Below are 26,586 nucleotides of genomic sequence, written 5' to 3' on the forward strand. Positions count from 1 at the left end.
ATAGCTTAGAACAAGCTCTGTGTGAGATATAATGACTGTCTGGTCCCCTCAGTGGACAACAGAGTTGTGTGATTAACAGCTTTCATCTCCAGCCTTCAGTGTGGGGAAGTGGCAGTACAGCAGAAATGGTAGAACTATACAGTTGTACTCAAAAGTTTACATACCCCGCAGAATTTTTGCTTTCTTGGCCTTTTTTCAGAGAATATGAATGATAACACCAAAACTTTTTCTCCACGCATGGTTAGTGGTTGGGTGAAGCCATTTATTGTCAAACTACTGTGTTTTCTCTTTTTAAATCATAATGACAACTAAAAACATCCACATGACCCTGATCAAAAGTTTACATACCCCATTTTTTAATACTGTGTATTGCCCCGTCTAACATCAGTGAGAGCTTGAAGTCTTGGTAGTCTGTGGTAGTGTAACAAGGGCATCGGGGTAAGGTAGTCAGAGTCGGGATCTTAAAGGCACAGTACAGAAATAGAGTCCACTGAGCCAGCTGTCAGCGAGCACTCCCATGGTCCCTCGCACATAGACAGTTGCGACCAACACAACCTTCCTCACTACGTACCTTTTTCTTGATCTAGCCACAGTAGTTCAGGCAAATCAAAGGCAGAGGCGGCAACTGTGTCCAACAGGGAAAACAAACAACTGCAGCCATTAACATAAGGCCACATAAGGAGCCATTGTCCTTCATGCGCCATGCAGGGCTAACTGCCCTCTTGGGGATGCAGAACAGTTCCTTAGAACAGCTGGGGTGCAACTGGCACCTATTAACATCACTTTCCTTAAAGGGACCATATCAGTCTGGACATGGCTGCTGTGTGGCATAGTGGGCCGCATGGAAACCCTAAACAATCACATAGACATTAGATGCGGATCCACTGGAGGAGGATTCTCCGCTATTCCTCCACACTCTCTCCAGTGTTGGTCCTGTGGCTCCTTGAGCCTCTGGCTCTGTTGACACATCCGCCTCACTGCTCCGAGGAACCTCTCTCTCCTGCTTAGCTGCAGGACCTGCAGCCGCGGCAATCAGCAGCTCACCATATGGGCCCCCCTGCAGTGGGCTTGCCTCCCAACCTGAGGCCAGGTTTATGGCCACCACAAAAGGCCCCCGAGGTCCTTCTTCCTTGATGAAGGAGATGTAGACCATGAGGGGATCATGAAACATGAGGGAGCTAGCGTTAATACAGACCTTGGCTCCGGTCTCTTACTCCTGCAAAAAGCCATAACCTTGCTTCCTGTTCAAATAGCAGATGCGATCCCTCTGTCAGGGCGCTGTAGTTCCTGGACAATCTGATGCTTCTGGCACCTCTTTTCCAGGATGACCTCCTGAATCGATGGGTCCTCCATGGCCGCAGATGCACGGGGCCTCTCCATTTCTCTACCACGGGTGGCAGCCGGAACGGGGGAGGCACAAGGGCCATCACTGCTGCAGGTGACAGCAGAGTCTGCGGCCGTGGTGCCTCCAATGACGGTGAAGGGGCAGATGGCTGGGACATCTCCGGAGATGATGGCGGAGCCACTGGAGGTAAGTGAGCCATGGGCAGGGAAGCGGGATGACAGGACAGGGATTTCTCACTCACCGCCACAGCTGTCGGTAGTCCACTGGCGCGGCCGCCCACATTGCTGATTGCGGCCGACATCATGCCCTGCAGAGCCACTTCCAGCGCCTTCCGGACTCCCACAGGCTCCTGTCAAGGAATCAAAAGTCATACTCCTTGTCGTGGCCTTTGCGGCTGCTGGAACGGGGGCAGGTCCTCTTATTCTTCAGACCACCAGGCCTCCAACCATAGGCCTGCCTCCACACGGGTCTTGAAGCGTCTCCAATCCTGGCTGCCGATGCTGCCACGGTAAGACATGCTGCTTCTTTCCATGTCAGCCAATAATGGCGGCTCATCCTTTGGCAGACAGTCCATCCCTTTCAGGTTCCACCCATTCATGGGTGGGGTCACTACCTGCTGCTCCACCCGTTTCTCGGGTTCAGACTGCAAGGGCGGCAGCTCCTTCTTTGCCCGCACCCATTCTGGGCGGGCATCGTTTACAACAGGGTGTGGCCCTCTCTTTTCTGATGACAAATTTCCCATATGACGCCCACGAAAGGTGGTGCCATCTTCAACTTTCACGCCAACTGCCGCCATTTTTACCTCTTCGGCGCCATTTTCAATATTTACGCCAACAGCCGCCTCCAGCACCATGACAGCGGGCAACAGCACACAAACTCCAAATTCACAGCCACAATTCTCGGAATCACTGTCAGCTGACAGCTCCATCTCTTCCAATTCAGGCATCATATGCCAAATCCCAGACTCGTGATCACGGTTCGTCGCCATCTCCATTTCTTCTATGGCAAATCAGAATCACAAATCAGTCCAAATCAGTCCCCGAATTGCAAAGCTGCTTAGGTCCGTGCTGCCGCACTACGCCAAGTGTAACAAGGGCATCGGGGAAGGGTAGTCAAAGTCGGGTTATTAAAGGCACAGTACAGAAATAGAGTCCACTGAGACAGCTGTCAGCGAGCACTCCCCTAGTCCCTTGCACATAGACAGTTGGGACCAACACAACCTTCCTCATAGCATACCTTGTTCTTGCTCCAACCACAGAAGTCCAGGCAAAGGCGGAAACTGTGTCCAACAGGGAAAACAAAGTAATTTTTCATAGAACAGGATGGTAGGAATAAGATGACAAAGAAAAGTGCACAACTGGATTACTGTTTTCTCCCTGACACTGGCTGCAGCTGTACCCACAACGGTCGCAGAAGCAGAAAGTCACAGCAACCAGCAACCCTTCAACATGGGGCCCTCCTATAGTCCTGGAGACCCGTAGTGCAGGCTATTAGTCCTTGTTCCTCAGTCCTGTAGATTCCAATGCAACAGTTACCTCATGTCCGGAGGCCTGGTAGTAGCCTGTAACATGCAACTGAGGGGACCGGCCACCTCCTTACACTAGTTGTGGATGAGATTCTTCATTTTCTTAGAAGGTAAAACTGCCCACTCATCTTGGCAAAAAGCCTCCAGTTCCTGTAAATTCCTAGGCTGTCTAGCATGAACTGCGCACTTGAGATCTACCCAGAGTGGCTCCATGATATTGAGGTCAGGAGAAGGCCAGTCCAGAAGCTTCACTTTATTCTGCTGTAGCCAATGGCAGGTCAACTTGGCTTTGTGTTTTGGGTCATTGTCATGTTAGACCATCCTAGTATGTCCCATGGGCAGCTTCGGGGCTGATGAGTGCAAATTTGCCTCCAGTATTTGCTGATAACATGCTGCATTCATCTTTCCTTCAATTTTTACCAAGTTTCCTGTGCCTTTGCAGCTCACACATCTCCAAAACATCAGCAATCCACCTCCGTGCTTTACAGTAGGAATGGTGTTCCTTTCATCATAGGACTTGTTGACCTCTCTCCAAATGTAACTTTTATGGTTACCTTGTTCCAGAAGTTTTGAGGCTTGTCTCTGCTGTTTTGCGCATTGTAGGTGAGATACTTTGTGGCATTTAAGCAATAATGGCTTTCTTCTGGCGATTCAACCATACAGCCCATTTTTCTTCAAGTGCCTCCTTATTGTGCATCTTGAAATAGCCACACCACTAGTTTTCAGAGAGTCTTGTATTTCAGCTGTTGTTATTTTTAGGTTTTTCTTTGCATCCCAAACAATTTTCCTGGCATTTGCAGACAACATTTTTGTTGGTCTACCTGACCGTAGTTTTGTTTTCCAGAGCCCCTGATTTTCCATTTGTTAATCACACTATGAACGCTGCTAACTGGCATTATCAATTCCTTGGATATCTTTTTGTATCCTTTTCCTGTTTTTTACAGTTCAAATACCTTTTCCCGTAGACCTGTTGACAATTGTTTTGCTTTCCCCATGACTCACAATCCAGAAACATCAGTGGCTGGATGAAAGATGCAAGAATCTGTCTGGATCCCAGAAACTCACTCAGCTTTTATGCACATACATTGATTACAAGCAAACAGGTCACAGGTGAGGATGTTACATTTAGTAGCCATTCAAACCCATTTGTGTCAGCTTCTGTGCATGCTATCAGGACAAAATCACCAAGGTATGTGAACTTTTGATCAGGGTAATTTTGGATGTTTTAGGTTGTCGTTATGATTTAAAAAGAGAAAACACAGTAGTTTGACAATAAATGGCTTCACCCAACCACTAACCATAAGTTCTCATTCATATTCTCTGAAAAAAGGCCAAGAAAGCAAAATTTTGCCGGGTATGTACACTTTTGTGCACAGCTGTATGAGGTTGGGCAATGGTAATATGTATCTGGTGCTGTCAGTAAAGCTTATTTGAATATAAACTTGAGAGGAGAGTTATTAGACGTATTTGAGATTACTCATCTGTGCAGTACTGCCCCTCCCCACACATTGACTTACAGAAAAAAGAGCTGAAAGCTGTAAGGTAACCACACTCAGATCTGCTGTGCTCTAGCACATGTCATCACTCTGCAGTGAGGCAATCAGACTATTCCTCAATTTTTGTCTCACACTAACCGTGTTCTATGCTATTCTGGGAGTTTGCTCTTCCTTTTTCTAATGCTGACCAATCATAAGCAGGCAGCAACACACTGAGAAAGAAGAAGTTCACGGCCCCAGTGAGTCTGTTTGGTAATGCCCACTTGACTTAAATAAAATGATGTTTTGGTGCCAAATAGTTTGAATGCTAATATCTCAGCAACAAAGAGGAGGAAAAAATAGTTTATTCGGCTAAACAGTGCTTATTACAACGTGTGTCCAGTTAAACATGAAAAAAATGATGAAGGGTCTTCCTCTTCAAACATTTATTCCCATATTCATAGGTGAAAATTTTTCATAATCTCATTTAAAGAGGATTTTCTAGGAAAATAACAAGAACTGACAGTTGATGAAAATATAAGACTTTTCTAAAATACCCGCCATTAGCAAACCAGATGATTTCTATCAGCATTATTATAGGAATTCATCTTTTAGTTTCTATTTTCAACAGTGAGCTCGAAATCTGATGAGGTTGGGATGTATAAACTGAGAGAGGGAGGATGATTCAACAGCATCTAAATGGTAAATGTGGCTCTATGAATGGATTTGTAGGAATTATAGTGGACTGGTCAATTCACCTGTGTTGTCAAGTCACTTGTCCATTGAATACAATAGGAGTATCGACTAATCTCTTGTTCTCACAATTGCTCCTAAACAGATTCACAAACATGGTGAATTGTTTCACAAATGCATTACAATGAGCAACGATTCTGTGAGATGTAATTTAAATAAGGTGAAAACTTTTATCTTCAACCAGGAGTCTGAACTTCACTTGATATTGACTCTAGCTATTGTTCATACATGTAATACAATGTCCTGCGTATTCTGCAGACCACGTAAAGGAAAAGTATATAGCTGTACATAGAGTATTAATCTGCCAATAGGAGGACACAGCTGCTTGTAAAGGGTTAATCTGAGTTTCTTACTATATCCTGCACAGAAAAGTATTTAGAATTGAAAGTCCTCAGTGGTTGATACCACTGAGGACTCAATTCTAAATATTTTTCTATCTACTGACTAACATGGTACAAAGATATATATATATATATCTTTCCTGCACAGAAACAGCAGCAACCAATCCACTGTGAGAAGGCTGTAGGATTCACATGAACTGCTGCTTCTATCCTCCTCTCTATTTTCCTACTGAAGCTGCTCCATAATATAAAAAGATCAATTTGATTTTACGAGGTGTATAACTACATTCAGCTTGAAGAGCCCCTGATGTGCTGTTTACTTTACAAAATGGTATCAGCTCGGAAATATGAACTCTCACAGAGAAATCTTGCACTACTGGAATGTATTTAGCAGCTATTAAACCCATTTAATAAATTTCCAGGAACCTCCTAAACATAATACGTTTAATTAATAAAGCTTAATAAATTAAGTTTATTAAATCACACCTAAACCTATATGCTTGGCAGTGTTCAATGATAGCTAAATTTAATAACTATTCACATTTGTTTCAACTGTTGATTTGGAAGAAGCTACTTCCTCTTAGCTATTTTAGGTCTAATGAAGCTAACCTTGTTTCCAGCTACTTTTCTTTTAATTCTCGGAACAGAAAAATGAAACTTTTCTAAAGACGTAAAGTTACATCCTAAACCATAAAACCACTGACATTTCATTTTTGAAAATAAGTAAAGAAAAACTTAAAATATTACTAAATTGGCAAAACGTAAGCATGTTAGGAAACAAAACCTCCCAAATCAGTTGTTTTCTTCAGTATTGAGTCAGGCCTGAAATATTCTTTTATAACTAGTTTCACACTGGACAAATTGTTTTTAGTGGATACAACAGGATAAATCAGTAAGCCAGTTGTTAAAAATTACAACATTTAATTTTTAATAATTTTGAATTTTAGAAAAATGCTAATATTTTCTGTTACTGTATTTGTTGAAAACTGATTTAGAAATCAGATTACCTCATAATGTTTTATGGTGTTTAACTTTATAATATTATTCTCCTTCATCACACTAGAAGAATCTATGTCCAAGAGTTCCTTAAAAGTCTGACCATGGTGAAGCTCTGGTAATGGAAATGAAACAAAAGAGAAAAAATCTGAATTGTCAATGATGTACTGTAACCACTTTTTTTTTACAGTTATATTGTGTAACACTAAAATAGAAGGAAAAGCAGATTAATCAGGTCTAAAGCATTATCTGGGTCATATATAAATACAGTCACAACAGTTCTGGAATAACTGCTTTAGAAAATACTGTATTGAGCATGAACATCATATGTATGGAGGTCCACTCATTAAGAAAAATGGTGTATAATGGTGTATCACCTTCCAATAGCATAAAAGAAGCTGGTCGGCGAAATATTTTCCACCTTTTTTACTGAGTGATGACAGTGTTTGGTACAGGTAGGCATTTACAGTAAACCGTAAAAGTGAATACACTCCTCACATTTTTGTAAATATTTTATTATATCTTTTTGTAACTGATTGGGTAGTGGAACCACTGTACCATGATCTTAGGAATGCCTGGTGGGCTGTGACTATGTGCCTCACCAAGTCCGACCTTGGATGCATGAGGACCCAAACTGCGGTACTTTAACCCCTTCACCCCGGAGCTTTTTTCATTTTTTCGTTTTCGTTTTTCGCTCCCCTCCTTCCCAGAGCAATAACTTTTTTATTTTTCTGTCAATATGGCCATGTGAGGGCTTATTTTTTGCGGGACAAGATGTACTTTTGAAAAATACCATTGGTTTTACCATGCCGTGTAACAGAAAACGGGAAAAAATTCCAAGTGCGATGAAATTGCAAAAAAAAGTGCAATCTCCCACTTGTTTTTTGTTTGGCTTTTTTGCTAGGTTCACCAAATGCTAAAACTAACCTGCCGTTATGATTCTCCAGGTCATTACAAGTTCATAGACACCAAACATGTATAGGTTCTCTTTTATCTAAGTGGTAAAAAAATTTCCAAAGTTTGCTAAAAAAAAAAAAAAAAAAAAAAAAAATTGCGCCATTTTCCGATACCCATAGCGTCTCCATTTTTCATGATCTGGGGTCGGGTGAGGGCTTATTTTTTGTGTGCTTAGCTGGCATTTTTTAATGATACCATGTTGGTGCAGATACGTTCTTTTGATCGCCCGTTATTGCATTGTAATGCAATGTCGTGGCGACCAAAAAAAACTAATTTTGGCGGTTTGATTTTATTTCTCGCTACGCCGTTTAGCGATCAGGTTAATCCTTTTTTTTATAGATCGGGCGATTCTGAACGCGGCGATACCAAATATGTGTAGGTTTGATTTTTTTAAAATTGTTTTATTTTGATTGGGGCAAAAGGGGAGTGATTTGAACTTTTATATATTTTTTATTTTTTTAATACTTTTAAACACTTTTTTTAAAATTTTGGCATGCGCGGCCGGGAGCGCTAGTTAAATGTCGCTGTCAGCGTTTCACGGCGGCATTTAACTAGTTAATGGGCGCGGGCAGATCGCGATTCCGCTCGCGCTCATTGCGCGCACATGTCAGCTGTACAAAACAGCTGACATGTCGCGGCTTAGAGGTGGGCTCACTGCCGGAGCCCACCTCAAAGCAGGGAATCTGCCAGCTGACGTACTATTCCGTCAGCTGGCAGAAAGGGGTTAAAATGGCTGTAAAATTATCATAGTTAGAGCTAGGGGGCTGCCAAAGGAAGCTAAACATGGGTAAGAGCAAGTCAATTGCCCTGCAAACAAATGTGGTTAGGGAAATTATTTAAAATAAGACAGAATATAGAAAACAAAAAATAATAATTTTAACCCAGGAGACGGAGGTCCAAGAGGAGGAGGTGAACGTGGCGGTGTAGGTGGAAGTGTCAGGGGAAGAGGTATACAACTTTAGTAGGGTTTTTTTTTGTTTTAGTTAGGGAACAGACCTAAAACAACATAGAATAAAAAACTAATAAAGTAAAACCAGGAGGCGGAGGTCCAAGTGGAGGAAAAGGTTGAGGTGCAGGTGGATGTGGAATAGGAGGAGAGCATCAAATAGGGGAGGTGGCTGTGTTGCTACTGGTGGTGGCGTAGCTGCTGCAGAGAGAGAAAAGATGTGGTAGAAGGGCTACCAGGGCTGTGGAGTTGGAGTCGTGGAGTAAGAGTAGGTGTCTATTTTGGTGGAGTCAGTATAAAATGGACTGAGTTCGACTCCTAAAATATCTAATAATTGGGCACAGAAGTTCACTGCAGCATGTGATATACATTTTTTTAATAAGAATTTGGGAAAGTTATGAAATATGATATAAATGACTGTTCTATTCCTGATGTAAGGATTTAGACTTTTAGTTGAGATGAATCTGTGCTGCAGGGTGGTCTCGTCCGATGAAAGTCGCAGGTCTTGGTCTGGAACCTCCGATCTTCCTGTTGAGGGCAGAGCAAAGTACTGCAGTGTGCAGGCACTTGGAAAGCTCAGAGAGGCCCAGCGCCTTTGCACTGCAGTACTTTGCTCTGCCCTCAACAGGACAGATAAGTACGCCTGTGCAGGAGCGCGATGCCGGGGAGCCATGAAGCAAGCAGTAGGGCGGCATCACAAGAAGATGGACCAGGACCTGCAACACCCATCAGACCAGACCGCCCTGCAGGTGAGCATAATAAAAGTTATTTTTCTTCTCTTGCAGGTCAGATCAGGGGCTTATCTAAAGCATTATAGAAAGCTATATGCTGTAAATAATCCCTGAAAGGGGGTAGCCGTAACTCGTATCGGCCAAACCTGGTAACAGTGAGTATTCTGGCAGCACAGGAAGGTAAGTATAATGGTTTATTTTTTTTATGTTTTTCTGATGGGAGCCAATCATACCAGGATAAGGATGGGGCCATGCATACAGGACAGAGATGGGGGCTCTGCATACCAGGATAGGGATGAGGGGGCTATGCATTCCAGGATCGGGCCCAATCATACCAGGATAAAGATGGGGCCATGCATACCAGGATAGGGATGAGGGGGATCATGCCTACCAGGATAGGGATGAGGAGGCCTTGCGTACCAGGATAGGGATGAGGGGGGCAGTGGATACCAGGATAGGAATGAGGGGGCCGTGAATGCCAGGATGGAGATGAGGGAGCCATGCCTACCAGGATAGGGATGAAGGGGCCATGCATACCAGGATGGGGATGAGGAGACCATAAATACCAAGAGAGGGGATATTAATTACAGAATTGACCACACTTTTTGCTTCAATTTTTTTTCTAATTTCCTCCTCTAAAACATAGCTTCGTCTTATTGCCTGAAGCGTCTTAGAGTCCGAAAAATAAGGTACATTAATTTGTTACATACACTACTCGCAAAAAAAGCTGCAGAGTGGAATTAATGTTTATACACACTACTCATATGGACACAGCAGTATGGTAAAATTATTGCTTTGGCCTAGAAATGGCAATGAGCCAGCTGATGTCAATTGTTTATTTCACAGACTACTAAAAAATACACACCAGGCAAGAAAATGCATTTATTTGGCCTAGAAATGGCAACAACATAGCTGATGACAATTATTTTTTTCACAGACTAATAGAAAAAAAAACAGTGGATCTGAAAAATTATTTCTTTGGCTTACTAATTTGGCTGTGAGACGGCTGATGCATATTATTTATTTCAAAGACTAACAGAAAATAGATACCATTCCTGAAAAAATATTTAGGACTACTAATGGCAATGAGTTGGCTAATGCAAATTATTGATTTCCCAGACAACTAGAAAATACACACTGATCCTGAAATATTCTAATATTCTTTTTGAGGCCTAGAAATGGCAATGAGATGGCTAATGCAAATTTTTTATTTCCCAGAATAATAAAAAAAATACACACCAGTCCATGAAAATCTTTTTGGGGCCTAGAAATGGCAATGAGACAGCTGATATAAAATAATGATTTGCAACAGAAGTTCAAAAAGCACACTAGGCGCGAAAAATTACTTTTGGGGCCTACTAATTGCAACGAGACAACTGATGCCAAATATTTATTTATCAGACTACTAGAAAACACACAATTGCTTTAATTACCAGTACTTCCACAGGTAGGGGGTGCAGAATACACACAGCAGCTTAAATGACAGTACTCCCACAAGAGGAGGGGGCAGAGTCGTACACACAAGAACTTAAAGGCACAGTACTCTCACAGGTGGAGGGTGCAGAATACACACAGCAGCTTTTAGCACAGTACTCTCATAGACAAGTTTACAGAGTACGCACAGAGGCTTAAAGGACAGTACTTCCACAGGTAGAGGGTGCTAAGTATACAGAGTGGCTTAAAAGACAGTACTCCCACAGGCGCAGGATGCAGAGTGCACACACTGGCTTAACAGACTGTACTTCCACAGGAAGAGGATGCAGAGTATATTCAGTGGCTTAAAGGACAGTACTCCCACAGGCGGAGTGTGCAGAGTATACTCAGCAGCTAAAAAGACAGTATTCCCACACAGACGGAGGGGGCAGAGTACACACAGCAGCTTAAAAGCACTGTACTTCCAAAAGGCAGAGGGTGCAGAGTACACACACAGCTGTTTTGGGTTTGCACAGTACATCCAGTGGCTTAATGGACAGTACTCCTATAGGTGGAGTGTGCAGAGTATGCACAGCGGCTTGAAGGACAGTATTCCCACAGGCGGAGAATGCACAGTGTACACTGTAGATTTAAGGACAGTACTCCCGCAGGCAGAGGGTAAAGAATATACTCAGCAGCTAGAAGGACAGTACTCCCACAGCCAGAAGGGGCAAAGTTCACATAGCAGCTTAAAGGCACAGTAGTCCAACAGGAAGAGGGTGCACAGTATACAGAGTGGCTTAAAGGACAGTACTCTCACAGGCGCAGGGTGCAGAGTCCACACACTGGCTTAACGGACTGTACTTCCACAGGCAGAGGATGCAGATTATACTCAGTGGCTTAAAGAACAGTACTTCCACAGGCGGAGTGTACAGAGTATACTCAGCAGCTAAAAGGACAGTACCCCCACACAGACGGAGGGGGCAGAGTACACACAGCAGCTTAAAAACACTGTACTCCCAAAGGCAGAGGGTGCAGAGTACACACACAGCTGTTTTGAGCAGAATACTCTCACAAACGGGTTTGCACAGTACATCCAGTGGCTTAAAGGACAGTACTCCCATGGGTGGAGTGTGCAGAGTATACACAGCGGCTTTAAGGACAGTACTCCTGCAGACGGAGGGTGCAGAGTATACTCAGCAGCTAAAAGGACAGTACTCCCACAGATGGAGGGGCAAAGTTCACATAGCAGCTTAAAGGCACAGTTCTCCCACAGGCGGAGGGTGCAGAGTACACACACAGCGGTTTTGAGCACAATACTCTCACAGACGGGTTTGAACAGTACATCCAGAGACTTAAAGGACAGTACTCCCACAGGCGGAGGATGCACAGTATACACAGCGGCTTGAAGGACAGTACTTCCACAGGCGGAGGGTGCAGAGTATACACTGTAGCTTTGAGGACAGTACTCCCACAGGCGGAGGATGCAGAGCATACACAGCAGCTTAAATAACAGTACCCCTACAGGCGGAGGGGGCCAGAGTAGTACACACAGCAGCTTAAAGGCACAGTACTCCCACAGGTGGAGGGTGCACAGTACACACAGCAGCTTTTAGCACATTACTCTCATAGATGGGTTTGCAGAGTACATTTGCAGCGCCCCAGAGTCCTGGTTGTTGCAGTAACGTCGCTCTGCCACTAAGGGGAGTGATGTTACGTCTGATTGCACTAAAGGAGTTCACCTGACCAGGTATCACACACATTACACTTCACACTCCGTCCACCAGGGGGAGTGGTTCTATCTAGTAGGCCACTCCTCATACTCTGGTAAAACTGGGGGTTGGACAACAAGACAGGGAGAAGTAAGAGGGAAGAGCTAGAGAAAGGACCGGTCAGGGATGGGATCCTGACAGATTCCTAAGAAAGGACAAACAGTGAGAAAAACGGGAATCCAGCAAAGAGGCGATAGGACCAGAGGGAGTCGTGCTGTAAGATCGAGGCAACATCCTTCTGAGGTGCAAACAGTCGGTGGCCGGAACGCCGAGCAAGTAAGAGACTCTAAGCATTACTGCAAACCACGGCAGGACAGTCAATTATAGGTTGGCTGTCTCACCAAAATCACCTAAGCAGACAACGGAGACAGCTGTGGGAGAGGGGCGACTCTAGGGTCCCGGAAGAACTCCAGGCCTACCCCATCATACGGGTGCGTCCTAACCATATCATCTGGGGGACGGAGAGAACGAAGATCAGAGACAGACAGAATCAGTTTGAGGACTATCCCGGGGTGCTCAGCAGGGAAGGACTACAACACATAGGCGCTAGAAGGTAGACGCTGATTCCCACCTGTTAAGGGGACTCCTGATGTGCCTTCGGACCGGCTGGTCGCAGACAGCCCGGTTAACAGTGTTCTGGATTGGGTACCTCCAAACCTTCAGTAAAAAGGTAAAGAGACTGCAACCTGGTGTCCTCGTTATTCACCGCGACCTGCACCACACCACAACAACAGCACCCTCCACCTTCATTGGACGCCCCTCAGCAGGGTCACGGGCCGGGTCTAGCCACCGTGACAACCCCAGAACTGAGACAGAGAGGCCCGGTACCGGGTACCCCTCAGCCCTACGGCAGTGGGGGCACTCCACATTCATAGGCTTAAAGGACAGTACTCCCACAGGTGGAAGGTGCACAGTATACATAGCGGCTTAAAGGACAGCACTCCCACAGGCGGAGGATGCAGAGTGCACACACCGGCTTAAAGGACTGTACTTCTACAGGCAGAGGATGCAGAGTATACTCAGTGGCTTAAAGTACTCCTGCAGGTGAAGAGTACACAATATACACAACATCTTAAAGGACAGTACTCCCACATGCCTAGGATGCAGAGTTAACACAGCGATTTAAAGGACAATACTTCCACTCTACGACGAGTTTGCAGAGTAAACACAGAGGCTTAAAGGACAGTACTCCCACAGGTGGAGGGTGCACAGTATAAACTGCGGGTTGATGGACAGTACTCCCACAGGCAGAGGGTGCAGAGTATATACTGTAGCTTTAAGGACAGTACTCCCACAGGCAGAAAATGCAGAGCATACACAGCAGCTTAAAGGACAGTACTCACATAGGCGGAGGGTGCAGAGTACACAGAGCAGCTAAAAGGACAGTACTCCTACAGGTGGACGGGACAGAGTACACATAGCAGCTTAAAGGCAATCAAACAGGAGGAGGGTGTACAGTATACACAGCATTTAAAGGACAGTACTACCACAGGTGGAGGGTACAGAGTATACTCAGCAGCTAAAAGGACAATACTTCCACAGATGGAGGGGCAGAGAACACACAGATGCTTACATGCACAGTACTCCCACAGACGGAGGGTGCAGAGTACACACACAGCGGTTTTGAGCACAGTACTCTCACAGACAAGTTTGCACAGTACATCCAGTTGCTTAAAGAACAGCACTCCCACAGGCAGAGGATGCAGAGTGCACACACCGGCTTAAAGGACTGTACTTTTACAGGCAGAGGATGCAGAGTATACTCAGTGGCTTAAAGGACAGTACTCCCGCAGGCGAAGGGTGCACAATATACATGACATCTTAAAGGACAGTACTCTCACAGGCCAAGAATGCAGAGTTGATACAGTGGCTTAAAGGACAGTACTCCCACAGGCGTAAGGTGCAGACTATACACTGTAGCTTTAAGGACAGTATTCACACAGGCAGAGAATGCAGAGCATACACAGTGGCTTAAAGAACAGTACTCACACAGGTGGAGGAGGCAGAGTAGTACACACAGCAGCTTAAAGGCACAGTATTCCCACAGTCGGAGGGTGCAGAGTACACTCAGCAGCTTTTAGCACAGTACTCTCTAAGACGAGTTTGCAGAGTACACACAGAGGCTTAAAGGAAAGTCCTTCCACAGGTGGAGGGTGCACAGTATATACGGTGGCTTAAAGGACAGTACTCCCACAAGCATAGGGTGCAGACTATACTCTGTAGCTTTAAGGACAGTACTCACACAGGCAGAGAATGCAGAGCATACACAGTGGCTTAAAGAACAGTACTCACACAGGTAGAGGAGGCAGAGTAGTACACACAGCAGCTTAAAGGCACAGTATTCCCACAGGCGGAGGGTGCAGAGTACACTCAGCAGCTTTTAGCACAGTACTCTCTAATATGAGTTTGCAGAGTACACACAGAGGCTTAAAGGACAGTGCTCCCACAGGTGGAGGGTGCAGAGTATATACAGTGGCTTAAAGGCACAGAACTCACACAGGCGCAGGGTGCAGAGTACACACATCAGCTAAAAGGACAGTACTCCTACAGGTGGAGGGGACACAGTACACATAGCAGCTTAAAGGCAATCAAATAGGCTTAGGGTGAAGAATATACAAAGTGGCTTTTAGCACAGTACTTTTGTGAGGTGGCCAGGGTGGTAGTTGTGGCAAGGAGCTGTTGTGTTGCCACACCCTTGCACCCCACAAAGGAAACATAATGTCCCATCTGTTGTGTGTAATATGTGTGAAGTAGGACACTCATGTGGCGTCCCAGTAGTCTCTGTTGCTAGGAAAGTTCTGCACTTTGAATAAAGATGTTTGTTTTGCACATGAAGCCTTAAGAGATAGTATACCCGTAGTGGGTAATAGCTTTTCATAGCTAGTTAATTACTGTACTGTTCTATTAAATTGCTCTATTCTCAAAAGTGGACCCACAATGTAAATATGTTCTTGTAACATGTAAGTGTCCACACCTCCCATAAAGGGAAGCTTTAGTTTATAATATTAACTTGTTTTACATGTTTATAGCATTCCAAAAATTGTATGTCTTTTTGATAAAATATTGTTGTTCTTCTTTTTCCAGTCCGGGAGTACTGGATTTAATGGGGGGGGAGTGTGGCGCCCCAGGGTCCTGGTCATCACAGTAGCATTGCTTCCCTCACAGGGAAGGTGATGTTACATTTGGAGGCAAAAAGGGATAACTGGCACCAGGTAAACACAAGCATGCAACATGTTCACACTCCAGGCCACCAGGGGGAGCTTTTGATCCTATTCACTAGGTGACTCCCCATATATATGGCAGTCAGTAGGGAAAGTCAGTCAGTTCTTGCCAGGAAACAGACTGGAGCAGTCTGAGGCAGAAGAGGGTTTACGGAGCTGTGTGGCCACAGTGCTGCAGCTCCTAGAAAGAGATATTCAGAAAGCCGAATATATTGCAGTGAGTGTGCAGGAGAGTGAAGCACAGGAGAGGAACACCAGTGGGAGACCAGCCACGGGCGGGCTGCCTCCTTCTGGGGTGCAGAGACCGGTAGCCAGAACACCGAGGTTGTAAGGGCCTCTACAACTTACATCAAAGACCGGTAGGACAGCTGAACACCAAGTTACCTGTCCGCCTTAGTAGCCAGGAGGCACGGTGAAACCCTTAGATCCTGGGGCGTGCTAGAGTCCCTATAAACCATCTCAAGTCACCAGTCATACGGGTCGTGTCCTATCCTATACGGGATTTGAAAAAATATTTGAAAAAACTGACCGTCACATCCATACATAGACTAAGTGTGAACAGGTGCTGAACCTAGAGTAACCAACTCATATACAGTCAAGTAAAAAAGGCAGCACACTGCAGCGCTAAGACATGCAAACATGAAACATGAAAACTGAACTGCAATACTGCACTAGAAATATGAAAAATGAGAGCGTTTAGCGCATAAAAATGGCCAATTTTATGTGTACCTGATAGCCCCTTTACGGCATCTCTCTTATATCAGGTCCTACGCTTGCCTACCTCGCTGAGAATAAACGTCTCCATGTGAATGGGTACCTGTGAAAAACCTCTTCCTAGACTCATATTCTCTCTCTCTGTGGAGGGGTACTGGACCTGCTGTAATTAAAACACCTGAGGCTAGGAGGCGGAGTGCTCAGTCAGAAGGCTAAATAATATATTTGAAAAAACTGACCGTCACATCCATACATAGACTAAGTGTGAACAGGTGCTGAACCTAGAGTAACCAACTCATATACAGTCAAGTAAAAAAGGCAGCACACTGCAGCGCTAAGACATGCAAACATGAAACATGAAAACTGAACTGCAATACTGCACTAGAAATATGAAAAATGAGAGCGTTTAGCGCATAAAAATGGCCAATTTTATGTGTACCTGATAGCCCCTTTACGGCATCTCTCTTATATCAGGTCCTACGCTTGCCTACCTCGCTGAGAATAAACGTCTCCATGTGAATGGGTACCTGTGAAAAACCTCTTCCTAGACTCATATTCTCTCTCTCTGTGGAGGGGTACTGGACCTGCTGTAATTAAAACACCTGAGGCTAGGAGGCGGAGTGCTCAGTCAGAAGGCTAAATAATATATTTGAAAAAACTGACCGTCACATCCATACATAGACTAAGTGTGAACAGGTGCTGAACCTAGAGTAACCAACTCATATACAGTCAAGTAAAAAAGGCAGCACACTGCAGCGCTAAGACATGCAAACATGAAACATGAAAACTGAACTGCAATACTGCACTAGAAATATGAAAAATGAGAGCGTTTAGCGCATAAAAATGGCCAATTTTATGTGTACCTGATAGCCCCTTTACGGCATCTCTCTTATATCAGGTCCTACGCTTGCCTACCTCGCTGAGAATAAACGTCTCCATGTGAATGGGTACCTGTGAAAAACCTCTTCCTAGACTCATATTCTCTCTCTCTGTGGAGGGGTACTGGACCTGCTGTAATTAAAACACCTGAGGCTAGGAGGCGGAGTGCTCAGTCAGAAGGCTAAATAATATATTTGAAAAAACTGACCGTCACATCCATACATAGACTAAGTGTGAACAGGTGCTGAACCTAGAGTAACCAACTCATATACAGTCAAGTAAAAAAGGCAGCACACTGCAGCGCTAAGACATGCAAACATGAAACATGAAAACTGAACTGCAATACTGCACTAGAAATATGAAAAATGAGAGCGTTTAGCGCATAAAAATGGCCAATTTTATGTGTACCTGATAGCCCCTTTACGGCATCTCTCTTATATCAGGTCCTACGCTTGCCTACCTCGCTGAGAATAAACGTCTCCATGTGAATGGGTACCTGTGAAAAACCTCTTCCTAGACTCATATTCTCTCTCTCTGTGGAGGGGTACTGGACCTGCTGTAATTAAAACACCTGAGGCTAGGAGGCGGAGTGCTCAGTCAGAAGGCTAAATAATATATTTGAAAAAACTGACCGTCACATCCATACATAGACTAAGTGTGAACAGGTGCTGAACCTAGAGTAACCAACTCATATACAGTCAAGTAAAAAAGGCAGCACACTGCAGCGCTAAGACATGCAAACATGAAACATGAAAACTGAACTGCAATACTGCACTAGAAATATGAAAAATGAGAGCGTTTAGCGCATAAAAATGGCCAATTTTATGTGTACCTGATAGCCCCTTTACGGCATCTCTCTTATATCAGGTCCTACGCTTGCCTACCTCGCTGAGAATAAACGTCTCCATGTGAATGGGTACCTGTGAAAAACCTCTTCCTAGACTCATATTCTCTCTCTCTGTGGAGGGGTACTGGACCTGCTGTAATTAAAACACCTGAGGCTAGGAGGCGGAGTGCTCAGTCAGAAGGCTAAATAATATATTTGAAAAAACTGACCGTCACATCCATACATAGACTAAGTGTGAACAGGTGCTGAACCTAGAGTAACCAACTCATATACAGTCAAGTAAAAAAGGCAGCACACTGCAGCGCTAAGACATGCAAACATGAAACATGAAAACTGAACTGCAATACTGCACTAGAAATATGAAAAATGAGAGCGTTTAGCGCATAAAAATGGCCAATTTTATGTGTACCTGATAGCCCCTTTACGGCATCTCTCTTATATCAGGTCCTACGCTTGTCTACCTCGCTGAGAATAGGACCTGATATAAGAGAGATGCCGTAAAGGGGCTATCAGGTACACATAAAATTGGCCATTTTTATGCGCTAAACGCTCTCATTTTTCATATTTCTAGTGCAGTATTGCAGTTCAGTTTTCATGTTTCATGTTTGCATGTCTTAGCGCTGCAGTGTGCTATCCTATACGGGGACAGAGAGAGAACATCTGTGAGGACCTTATCTGAAGCCATAGGCAGTAAGGGACTACAACACCACGGCGCTAGAGAAAGGCTTTGAATTTCCACCTGGGTAAGGGGACTCCTAACTTGCCTCCAAGCCGGCCGGACTCTGCCTGCCCTGTGATCTGGTTCTCTGGACTGTGGCTGCTGAAGTCTTCAGTAAATAAGGTAAAGAGACTGCAAACCTGTGTCCTTGTTCTTTACTGCAACTCTCACCATCTTCCATCTACACACCGGGAGCCCTGGGGATATACTTCACCTGTGGGAAGGAATACCATCTAGCTGCCATAACATCACCCCAGAAGACCCCTTAAAGCAGCGTTGGTCCGCACTGACCGAATACCACAGGTGGCGTCACGAACATAAACTTTATTCCCTTTAAAGACCTTCCCCTTTTACATGGGCACCCAGGGCCACGGACCGGGTTGCCACCGTGACATCCCCCTGTGAACGCAGGACCTGGTACCGAGTACCCCACGGCCCTGGCAGGGCGACTCACTCACATTAGGCTCTGGAGTTCCATCTGATTCCGTATTCTGGAGTCATAGTTCACACAAACAATTCCAGACTCTGTGTTCATTCGCAACAGCTCAACTTTACTTGGAAACGGGTTCTAGTACTGATATAACACAGTTCACATTCAATTGCATTTCCAGAGCTCTCCCTGCCTCTTCTAACAACTTCTGTCCCGCAGACACTCCTTTCACCTCTGCAGTTCCCGTGCCCCTAGGTCCACCATCTTCCTCCTTTCCCCTATCCGGTTTCCCTTGGAAAAAGTAAAAGGCCAGCTTTGCCTAGTCCCGGCCGTAGGCCCTGGATCCTCTCAGAATGATTATTCCATTAAATGGTGACCACTCGCACACTGCTTAGCCTGGGGTCCCCCGTTGCCTCGGCAATCTCCAGCCCCAGGGCTATCTGTCTGCACTCACCTGTTGCTACATCACTCGTTCTGCCCCTAATCAGTAAGTCTCACCACTATGTCTCACTGCTCTGCACTACACCCATCTCTAGCTCCTCCCAACCTGGAAACCCCTAACTATGTATACTAACTATGCTAATACTGGCACTCATTTCCTATCGCTATTGTGCCCCACTAAACTATACCCAATGCTATCCTATTCAACAGCTACCTTCTTATTTTATCTCTCACATCTTTCCCTATTCCTGTACCAATATCAAAACATATCACATTCACAATACCATTATCAAGATACATGTAAGCATTGTTCACATTACTCACACTCAATGCACAATTGCACACAATGCACACTCAAGGACATTGCAGGGAAATGCATATGATAGCTCCTGCCACACCCTTACACTCCTCTCTTATAAAATATGGTCGTCCCTGACCATAGCGGCACCTGTAGGGTACCAAGTTAAACTTAAAACATTTAGGGTACTTTCAATACATTCTTCGTCCAGAGCTTCTTGTTGGTCAACCATGACCCCAGCCTCATCAACATAGGGACCCCGTCACAGAGTGTCCAAGTTCCTGTTTTAAGCATGGGTCCAACTGATCCTGCTCCCCGTGCTCCTGGGACTCTAATACTTACTCAATTCACTCCAGGACATACAGGCCTATTGTCCAGTCCCATTTAAACTTGATGGCCCAGTGGCCAATTAGTCACAGCTCCAACAGTCCAGGAGCACTCACAGTCTATGTGATCCTGACCCGGCTCTCTCTTCGGGTCCTCCTGTTCAGGTTCCCCCCTCCCTCCTTTTACAGAGTACTGTCCCTTTAAAAACAAGTGCAGGTTAAGTTAACAACAGCTCAGGGTTAAAAAAACACAGTACTTAGAGCAGATGCACATAGTTTGTTTTGGTTGCAAAAGATGATTAACCCCATTGGGGTTTTAGTCCCGTAATCCAGCAGGAAATGCGCAACTGTGAACAAAGAAACAAAGTCACTCAAGCTGCGACCGTGATGGTAAGTATCGACAATCTATTTTCGGTACAACTCAGGGCTCCTTGCCCTTCAGGAGACGCGGAACAGTCTCTCAATTTTGTTTGGTGCAACTGGCACAACACATAGACTTAAAGGGGTCGCATCTATTCTGCACTGTCCTTGCGACCCAAGTAGTGGGCCGCATTCTGGCCCTGCATAATTATTAAAGTATGGCCTGAGGAGCCGCTGGAGGAGGACTCCCCACTGCTTCTTCTACTCCTCCCTCCCCGGCGGCTGCCTCGGTGTACTTAGAGCTTATCGCTCTTGTGACCTGACTGTGGCCATCGTTATTCTTGGAGGCGCCTCTACCTTCTGACCCGTCACAGGACAACCATTGCAAACATTACAGTCAGCCGCAGGCCGTACTCTTTCTCCCTCTACCGTCTCTGCTCAATGCTGGAGACCACTGTGACTACCACAGCATAGGTTCCCGGGGTTCCTCCTCTCTTATGAAAGTCATCTGGTCCCACTCTTGTAAAAGAACCTCATGTGCGATGGACATTACATTACATTACGGTGGAGCAAACTCACAAAAACCACTTTGATTGCTGCAGGTGACCAATTTTTTTCTTTTATTAAAAATAAACTTGGTTTCAAGAGCCCTAGCAATTACAAAATGTGTAAGGTGCGAGACATATAAATGAAGATTAATGTTACACACGGATGATTAGCGTACTACTTAGCAATATGCTGTGTAAGATGGCTGCCGGACAATTCTTTGAGGGGACATATGTGTCATCACGGCTATTAGCTGTGGTGATGTGAGCTCGGAAGCATGCTTCAGCACATGTAATGCTGAGAGAGTTATTTGGCAATTCCAGGGCCAGGTTTTATGAGCGGTCATAAGAGATGGGTGAGAATGACCGCTCACTTATCCCAACCCTAGGGGGGGTGGTACGGCAGATGAAATGGAGGCCGAGTCTCTCATTCAGTGTCTGTGGCTGGAGGTGTGGAGACCTCCAGTGTGTGTTGTTGAAGACACTGACCTGAGCGGGTGGACCCGCAGTGCTATATGTATGATTTACTTGCAGTTCGTGTTCACCTTCAGTGTGTGTTGCTAAAAGCACTGACCTGGACGGGCAGACCAGCAATACCATATGGACTATTTGTTTTCACTTTGTGCCTGACAAGGCTCTGTTTTGTTTTGCCACCTGAAGTTGTTTATGAAGCTAAATAAACTTGCCTGGACTTTGCATGAAAATCACTTACTGTACCTACCTCAAGAGCAGCTGAGTACAAACCTCTACAGGACTTATGCCTCAAAAACGTTTTAGGACACCACATGCTATATTTAGTCATTGAAAGACATATGCACTACATTCTAGAGTGGATATCCTGAGTCTGTAGTGGGGTGAAGACAGACTCATGAGAGGATTGCAATCCACTAGATATTGTTTTTAACATTGGATGTCATATAGTGTCTCTTGATGAGTTGATCTAGTCAGAACGACGAAATGCATCGAGACATTTTTATTACCACACATTTTTCTGAGAGATATTCTGTTTGTTTTTGTGTTGTTTCTTGTCAACTCTCTATGTCACTCTAGGAATTGAAATACACGAGTGCACCAAGTTGTTTGTCATTTAGGTTATTTAATGTATATTTTTGAATAAAAGTTTTATTCTATTATCCCTCTCAGTCATAAAGGTGCTGTTGACATGAAATTCTCACCAGATAGCAACACACCCAATACACACAGGCAAAGAAATCAAACCATATATATCCATAAATTAGATTATGCATAATAATTAGTGATGAGCGAGTATGCTCGTTACTCGAGACTTCCGAGCATGCTTGGGTGTTCTCCGAGTATTGCTCAGAGATTTAGTTTGTGTCACCGCAGCTGCATGATTTACGGCTGCTAGGCAGCCTGAATACATGTGGGGATTGCCTGTTTGTTAGGAAATTCTGTCATGCATTCAGGCTGTCTAGCAGCCGCAAATCATGCAGCTGCGGCGACACAAACTAAATCTCTGAGCATGCCCAAAATACTTGGAGAACACCTGAGCATGCTCGGAAATCTCAAGTAATGAGCATACTCGCTCATCACTAGTAATAATGAGTGATGTAAATACCCAAAAATGACAAAAGTATTCTAGGAGTGATACCTTTATTGCCTAACCAGAAAACATATATTTGCAAGATTTCGGAGCACAAGGGCTCCTTCTTCAGGCCGTTTACAAATGCATCTCATAAACCTACCAGAAGAAGAAGCCCTTGTGCTCTGAAAGCTTGCAAATATATTTTTTCTAGTTAGGCAATGAAGGTATAATACTGAGAATATTTTTGGGCATAAAAGTATTTACATCAAATTTTTCTGGCTTTGGCCGGGTACCCACGATACAGAACTAGCAGGGCTTTGGACGCAGTGCATGTTCGCTTCTATTGAACACAGGTTAATCTGCATGTGTTCACTGAACCATGCAGATTCACAGTGTTCAATACTGTACATTCTATTGATGTAATTTGACATGCTGCAGTCTTGGAAGAAGCGCGGCATGTTAGTCTAAGCGGGTGATCCACAGGCACCTGCGGACATATAATGGACATGGGCTTTCTTGAAATATCATCCACTATGCTGTAACATCTGGCTGCTGCAGGTTTGATGCTGCATAAATATGCAGCAACTCCGGATCGTGGGCACATACCCTAACATGGTACCACAATATAATACATTTTTTATTGTACATCATGTAATAATGAGAAACACCATAAGGAAAAAGTATTGAACACATGAAGAAAGAGAGGTGCAAAAAGCCACGGAAAGTCATGACTCCAGCTGAAATCACTCAGCAATTAGAAAGCAATCCTGCCACTTAGTGAAAAATAATATCAGCTGGTTCAAATGATGGCCTGTGAAAAGGTGTCTGATTACCAAGGTGCCACGTGCCACATAAAAAACAACTCATGATGAGTAAAACCACTGCCCACATAGTAGTATACAGCACAACCTGCTTAGTAGTACATAGCACACCCCGCATAGTAGTATACAGCACCACCCACACAATAGTATACAGCACCGCCCACACAGTAGTATACAGCACAGCCCACGTAGCAGTATATAGCACAGCCCGCATGGTAGTATACAGCACAGCCCGCATAGTAGTATACAGCACCGCCCACACAGTCGTATACAGCACAGCCCACACAGTAGTATATGGAGCGCCCCCAGACGCAGGGCCGCGGGGTACTCGGTACCGGGCCTCTCTGTCTCTGTCTTGGGGTCGTCACGGTGGCTAGACCCGGTCCGTGACCCTGCTAAGGGGCGTCCAATGAAAGATGAGATAATGGTGCGTGGTGTAGGTCGCGGTGCATAACGAGGACACAGGGTTGCAGTCTCTTTACCTCTTTACTGAAGGCTTCAGGATCCTCAATCCAGAGTACTGTTAACAGGGCTGGTTGAGACCAGCCGGTCCGAAGGCACCTCCAGAGTTCCCTTTGCAGGTAGAAATATGTGCCTACCTTCTAGCGCCTGTGTGTTGTAGTACTTCCCTGCTGAGCACCACGGGATAGTCCTCACAACTGTTGTGTCTGTTTCTGATGTTCTTTCTCACAACTTATATCTGTTCTGATGTTCTTCTCCGTCCCCCAGATGATATGGCTAGGACACACCCGTATGATGGGTAGGCCTGGAGTTCTTCCGGGACCCTAGTGACGCCCCTCTCCCACAGTTGCCCCCTATGTCTGCTTAGGTGATTTAGGTGAGACAGCCAACCTATAATTAACTATCCTGCCATTGGTTTGAAGTAATGCTTGGAGCCCAATACTTCCTCGGCGTTCCGGCCACCGGCTACGCGCCTCAGTAGGATGTTGCCTCGATCTTACGGCACGACTCCTACTGGTGTTATCTCCTTTTTGCTGTGATCTCGTTTCTCACTCTCCACAATAAACCTCGCTTCTTGTCCTTTCTTGAGATACCGCCGCAATGTCGTGCAGGCGTGGTTCCTTAACGCTCTGTCTTGTTTGCTAGGCCTCTGTCAGGATCCCACCCCTGACAGGGACCCCCTGAATCTTTCCCCTGCAACACCCCCTGCCACAGGATGTTGCCTGGTTCCAACCCAGTCAGCTTCTAACTAACTTCCTATCCAACCCCCAGTTTTACCAGATTGTGAGGAGTGGCCTAATACATAGTACCCTTTGCTCCCCCTGGAGGCCAGACTGTGAAGTGTATTGGTGTCTGTGATACCTGGTCAGGTGAACTCCTTAAGTGCCATCAGACGTACCATCACTCCCCTTAGCGGCGGAGCGTCAGTACTGCAACGACCAGGACTCTGGGGCGCTGCACTCCCCCCCGGTTAAATCCAGTACTCCCGGACTGGGAAGAAAACAACAATACATATCAGCAAAAAGACATACAAATTTTTGAAATGCAATAAACAAGTAATAAGTAATAATAACAGTGCTTCCCTTTATGGGAGGTGAGGACTCTTGAACGTTACAAACATATTAAATATTTTAAATAACATACTATAAATAACTTCTATTACCCAGCCGGGTATTCTACTAAGTGCAAATTCTGAACAATAATTTAACTTTGCCTTTAAGGACGTATAAGCTGGATCCACTAAAGGCTTATTGTAAAACTCTAAAGTATAAATTAACTTTTTCTTTATTTTTCTCCTCTAAGTGCAACATTTTCTTTTTACTCTCTGATTTGTCTTATGCAGGACCGCCTGTCTATCTGCCCAGGCCTACTGCCTCTTCTTTTAGTACAGAATCACTGAGCCATCTATCTATGGCTCCTAGGAGGACTCACCCACTAACCCCTATGGGTCTACTTCCTGTCCTCAATCTCTAGCAACATCGTCAAACATTTTCTATGACTGTCTAGCTAACTACATAATACTCCTATGTAAAACATTATTACTATTCACTTTCTTTTAAGGCAACATTATACATTAAGTGCAACTGGTGAACATCCCCTTTAAGAGGGGACCAAGTCTCTTTGAGGTAGTGCAACTTCTCAAGTTGCAAGTCCCTGTACGGCAGGAACTCCTGTACTGTTTCCAGGAACAGTTTCTTCGAAAAGAGTTCTTTTTCTTGTAAAACCAGTAGGGGGCACCCTTAATAAGGGGCAAACTATTTACAATGCAGTTTGTGAACCATTCACCGTCCATGATTCGGTAGTCTTTGAAACATGGGTGAACAAAAAGCAAAAAGGAAAACAAAAGCAAAAATAAAACAATAGGGATCCCGGGTAAACTAAGGGATCCCTTTAAGAACAACCCTGGTCGGGTATTAGCAGCAAAAAGCAAGGAAATCAACAGTTAATTATATACAATTGCAGAGCATTAGTATCTTACTCTGGTTCTGGCGGCCTCCACTGAGGTTTTACCTGACAGGTGGCCCTCTGCGGCCCAGGTAGGCTTGACTCCAAGTCTACTCCCGCTGCCAGGTGTACCCCATGGGTCTGGGTCTTCTGCACGACCAGGTCGTGCGCCGCGATGAGTGTCTGCGTGGGCCGGTGGATGATGCTGGCGGTGGTAGTGGCTGCGGCAGCTGCTTCAGCAGCAAGCTCCCCCCCTCGGTTCTGGATACCACCAGGACGGCTGTACAGCGCTGCATGTCCCAGGCCCACCAGCTGCTCCCCTTCAGGTGCCGGTGATACGTCACCACGTCTCCAGGCTTCAGGAGGGACTTTGCACCATCTCCGCACAGGCAGGGCTCCACCTCGTCCCGGGTGATGCGGACTCTCAGGGCCGCTCCAATTTCCTGGATGAAGCCTTTCCCCTCCTGGGGCAGGTAGAAAATCACAACGCCCCATTTCGGCATGGAGCCCTCCAACAGCTCACCTCGTGCTTCCCGCTCCACTTCCCGCTGGAACTCCGCAATCATGTGGTTCCTGTATTCTCCCCATGGGAAGGGCCCAAGGTCATGCCCCCCCGGTGCTTCGGAGCCAGGCTACAGGGACACTGGGGCTCCAGTGGTCGCAGCGGCGGCCGGGTCTGGTGCGGAGGTGAGGCGACCTCCCCGGGGGTCACGGCACTGAGTACCTTTGTTTGAGGTAACTCCTCTGGCGCCACTCCACTCTCCTGAGGGAGGCGTACGG

General features: G+C 45.3%; 1 protein-coding gene across 1 annotated transcript in view; it reads right to left on the reverse strand.

Moving 5' to 3' along the window:
- Positions 1-26,586, reverse strand: part of PLXNC1 (plexin C1) — a 551,210-nt gene that overhangs the window by 125,844 nt on the left and 398,780 nt on the right. Inside the window, exon 23 of the mRNA XM_077265401.1 lies at positions 6,447-6,550. Coding sequence (XP_077121516.1) covers positions 6,447-6,550 — 104 coding nt within the window. The remainder of the gene's footprint in view (positions 1-6,446; positions 6,551-26,586) is intronic.

The sequence above is a fragment of the Ranitomeya variabilis genome, chromosome 5 (assembly GCF_051348905.1).
Source record: "Ranitomeya variabilis isolate aRanVar5 chromosome 5, aRanVar5.hap1, whole genome shotgun sequence".
Lineage (NCBI taxonomy): Eukaryota > Metazoa > Chordata > Amphibia > Anura > Dendrobatidae > Ranitomeya > Ranitomeya variabilis.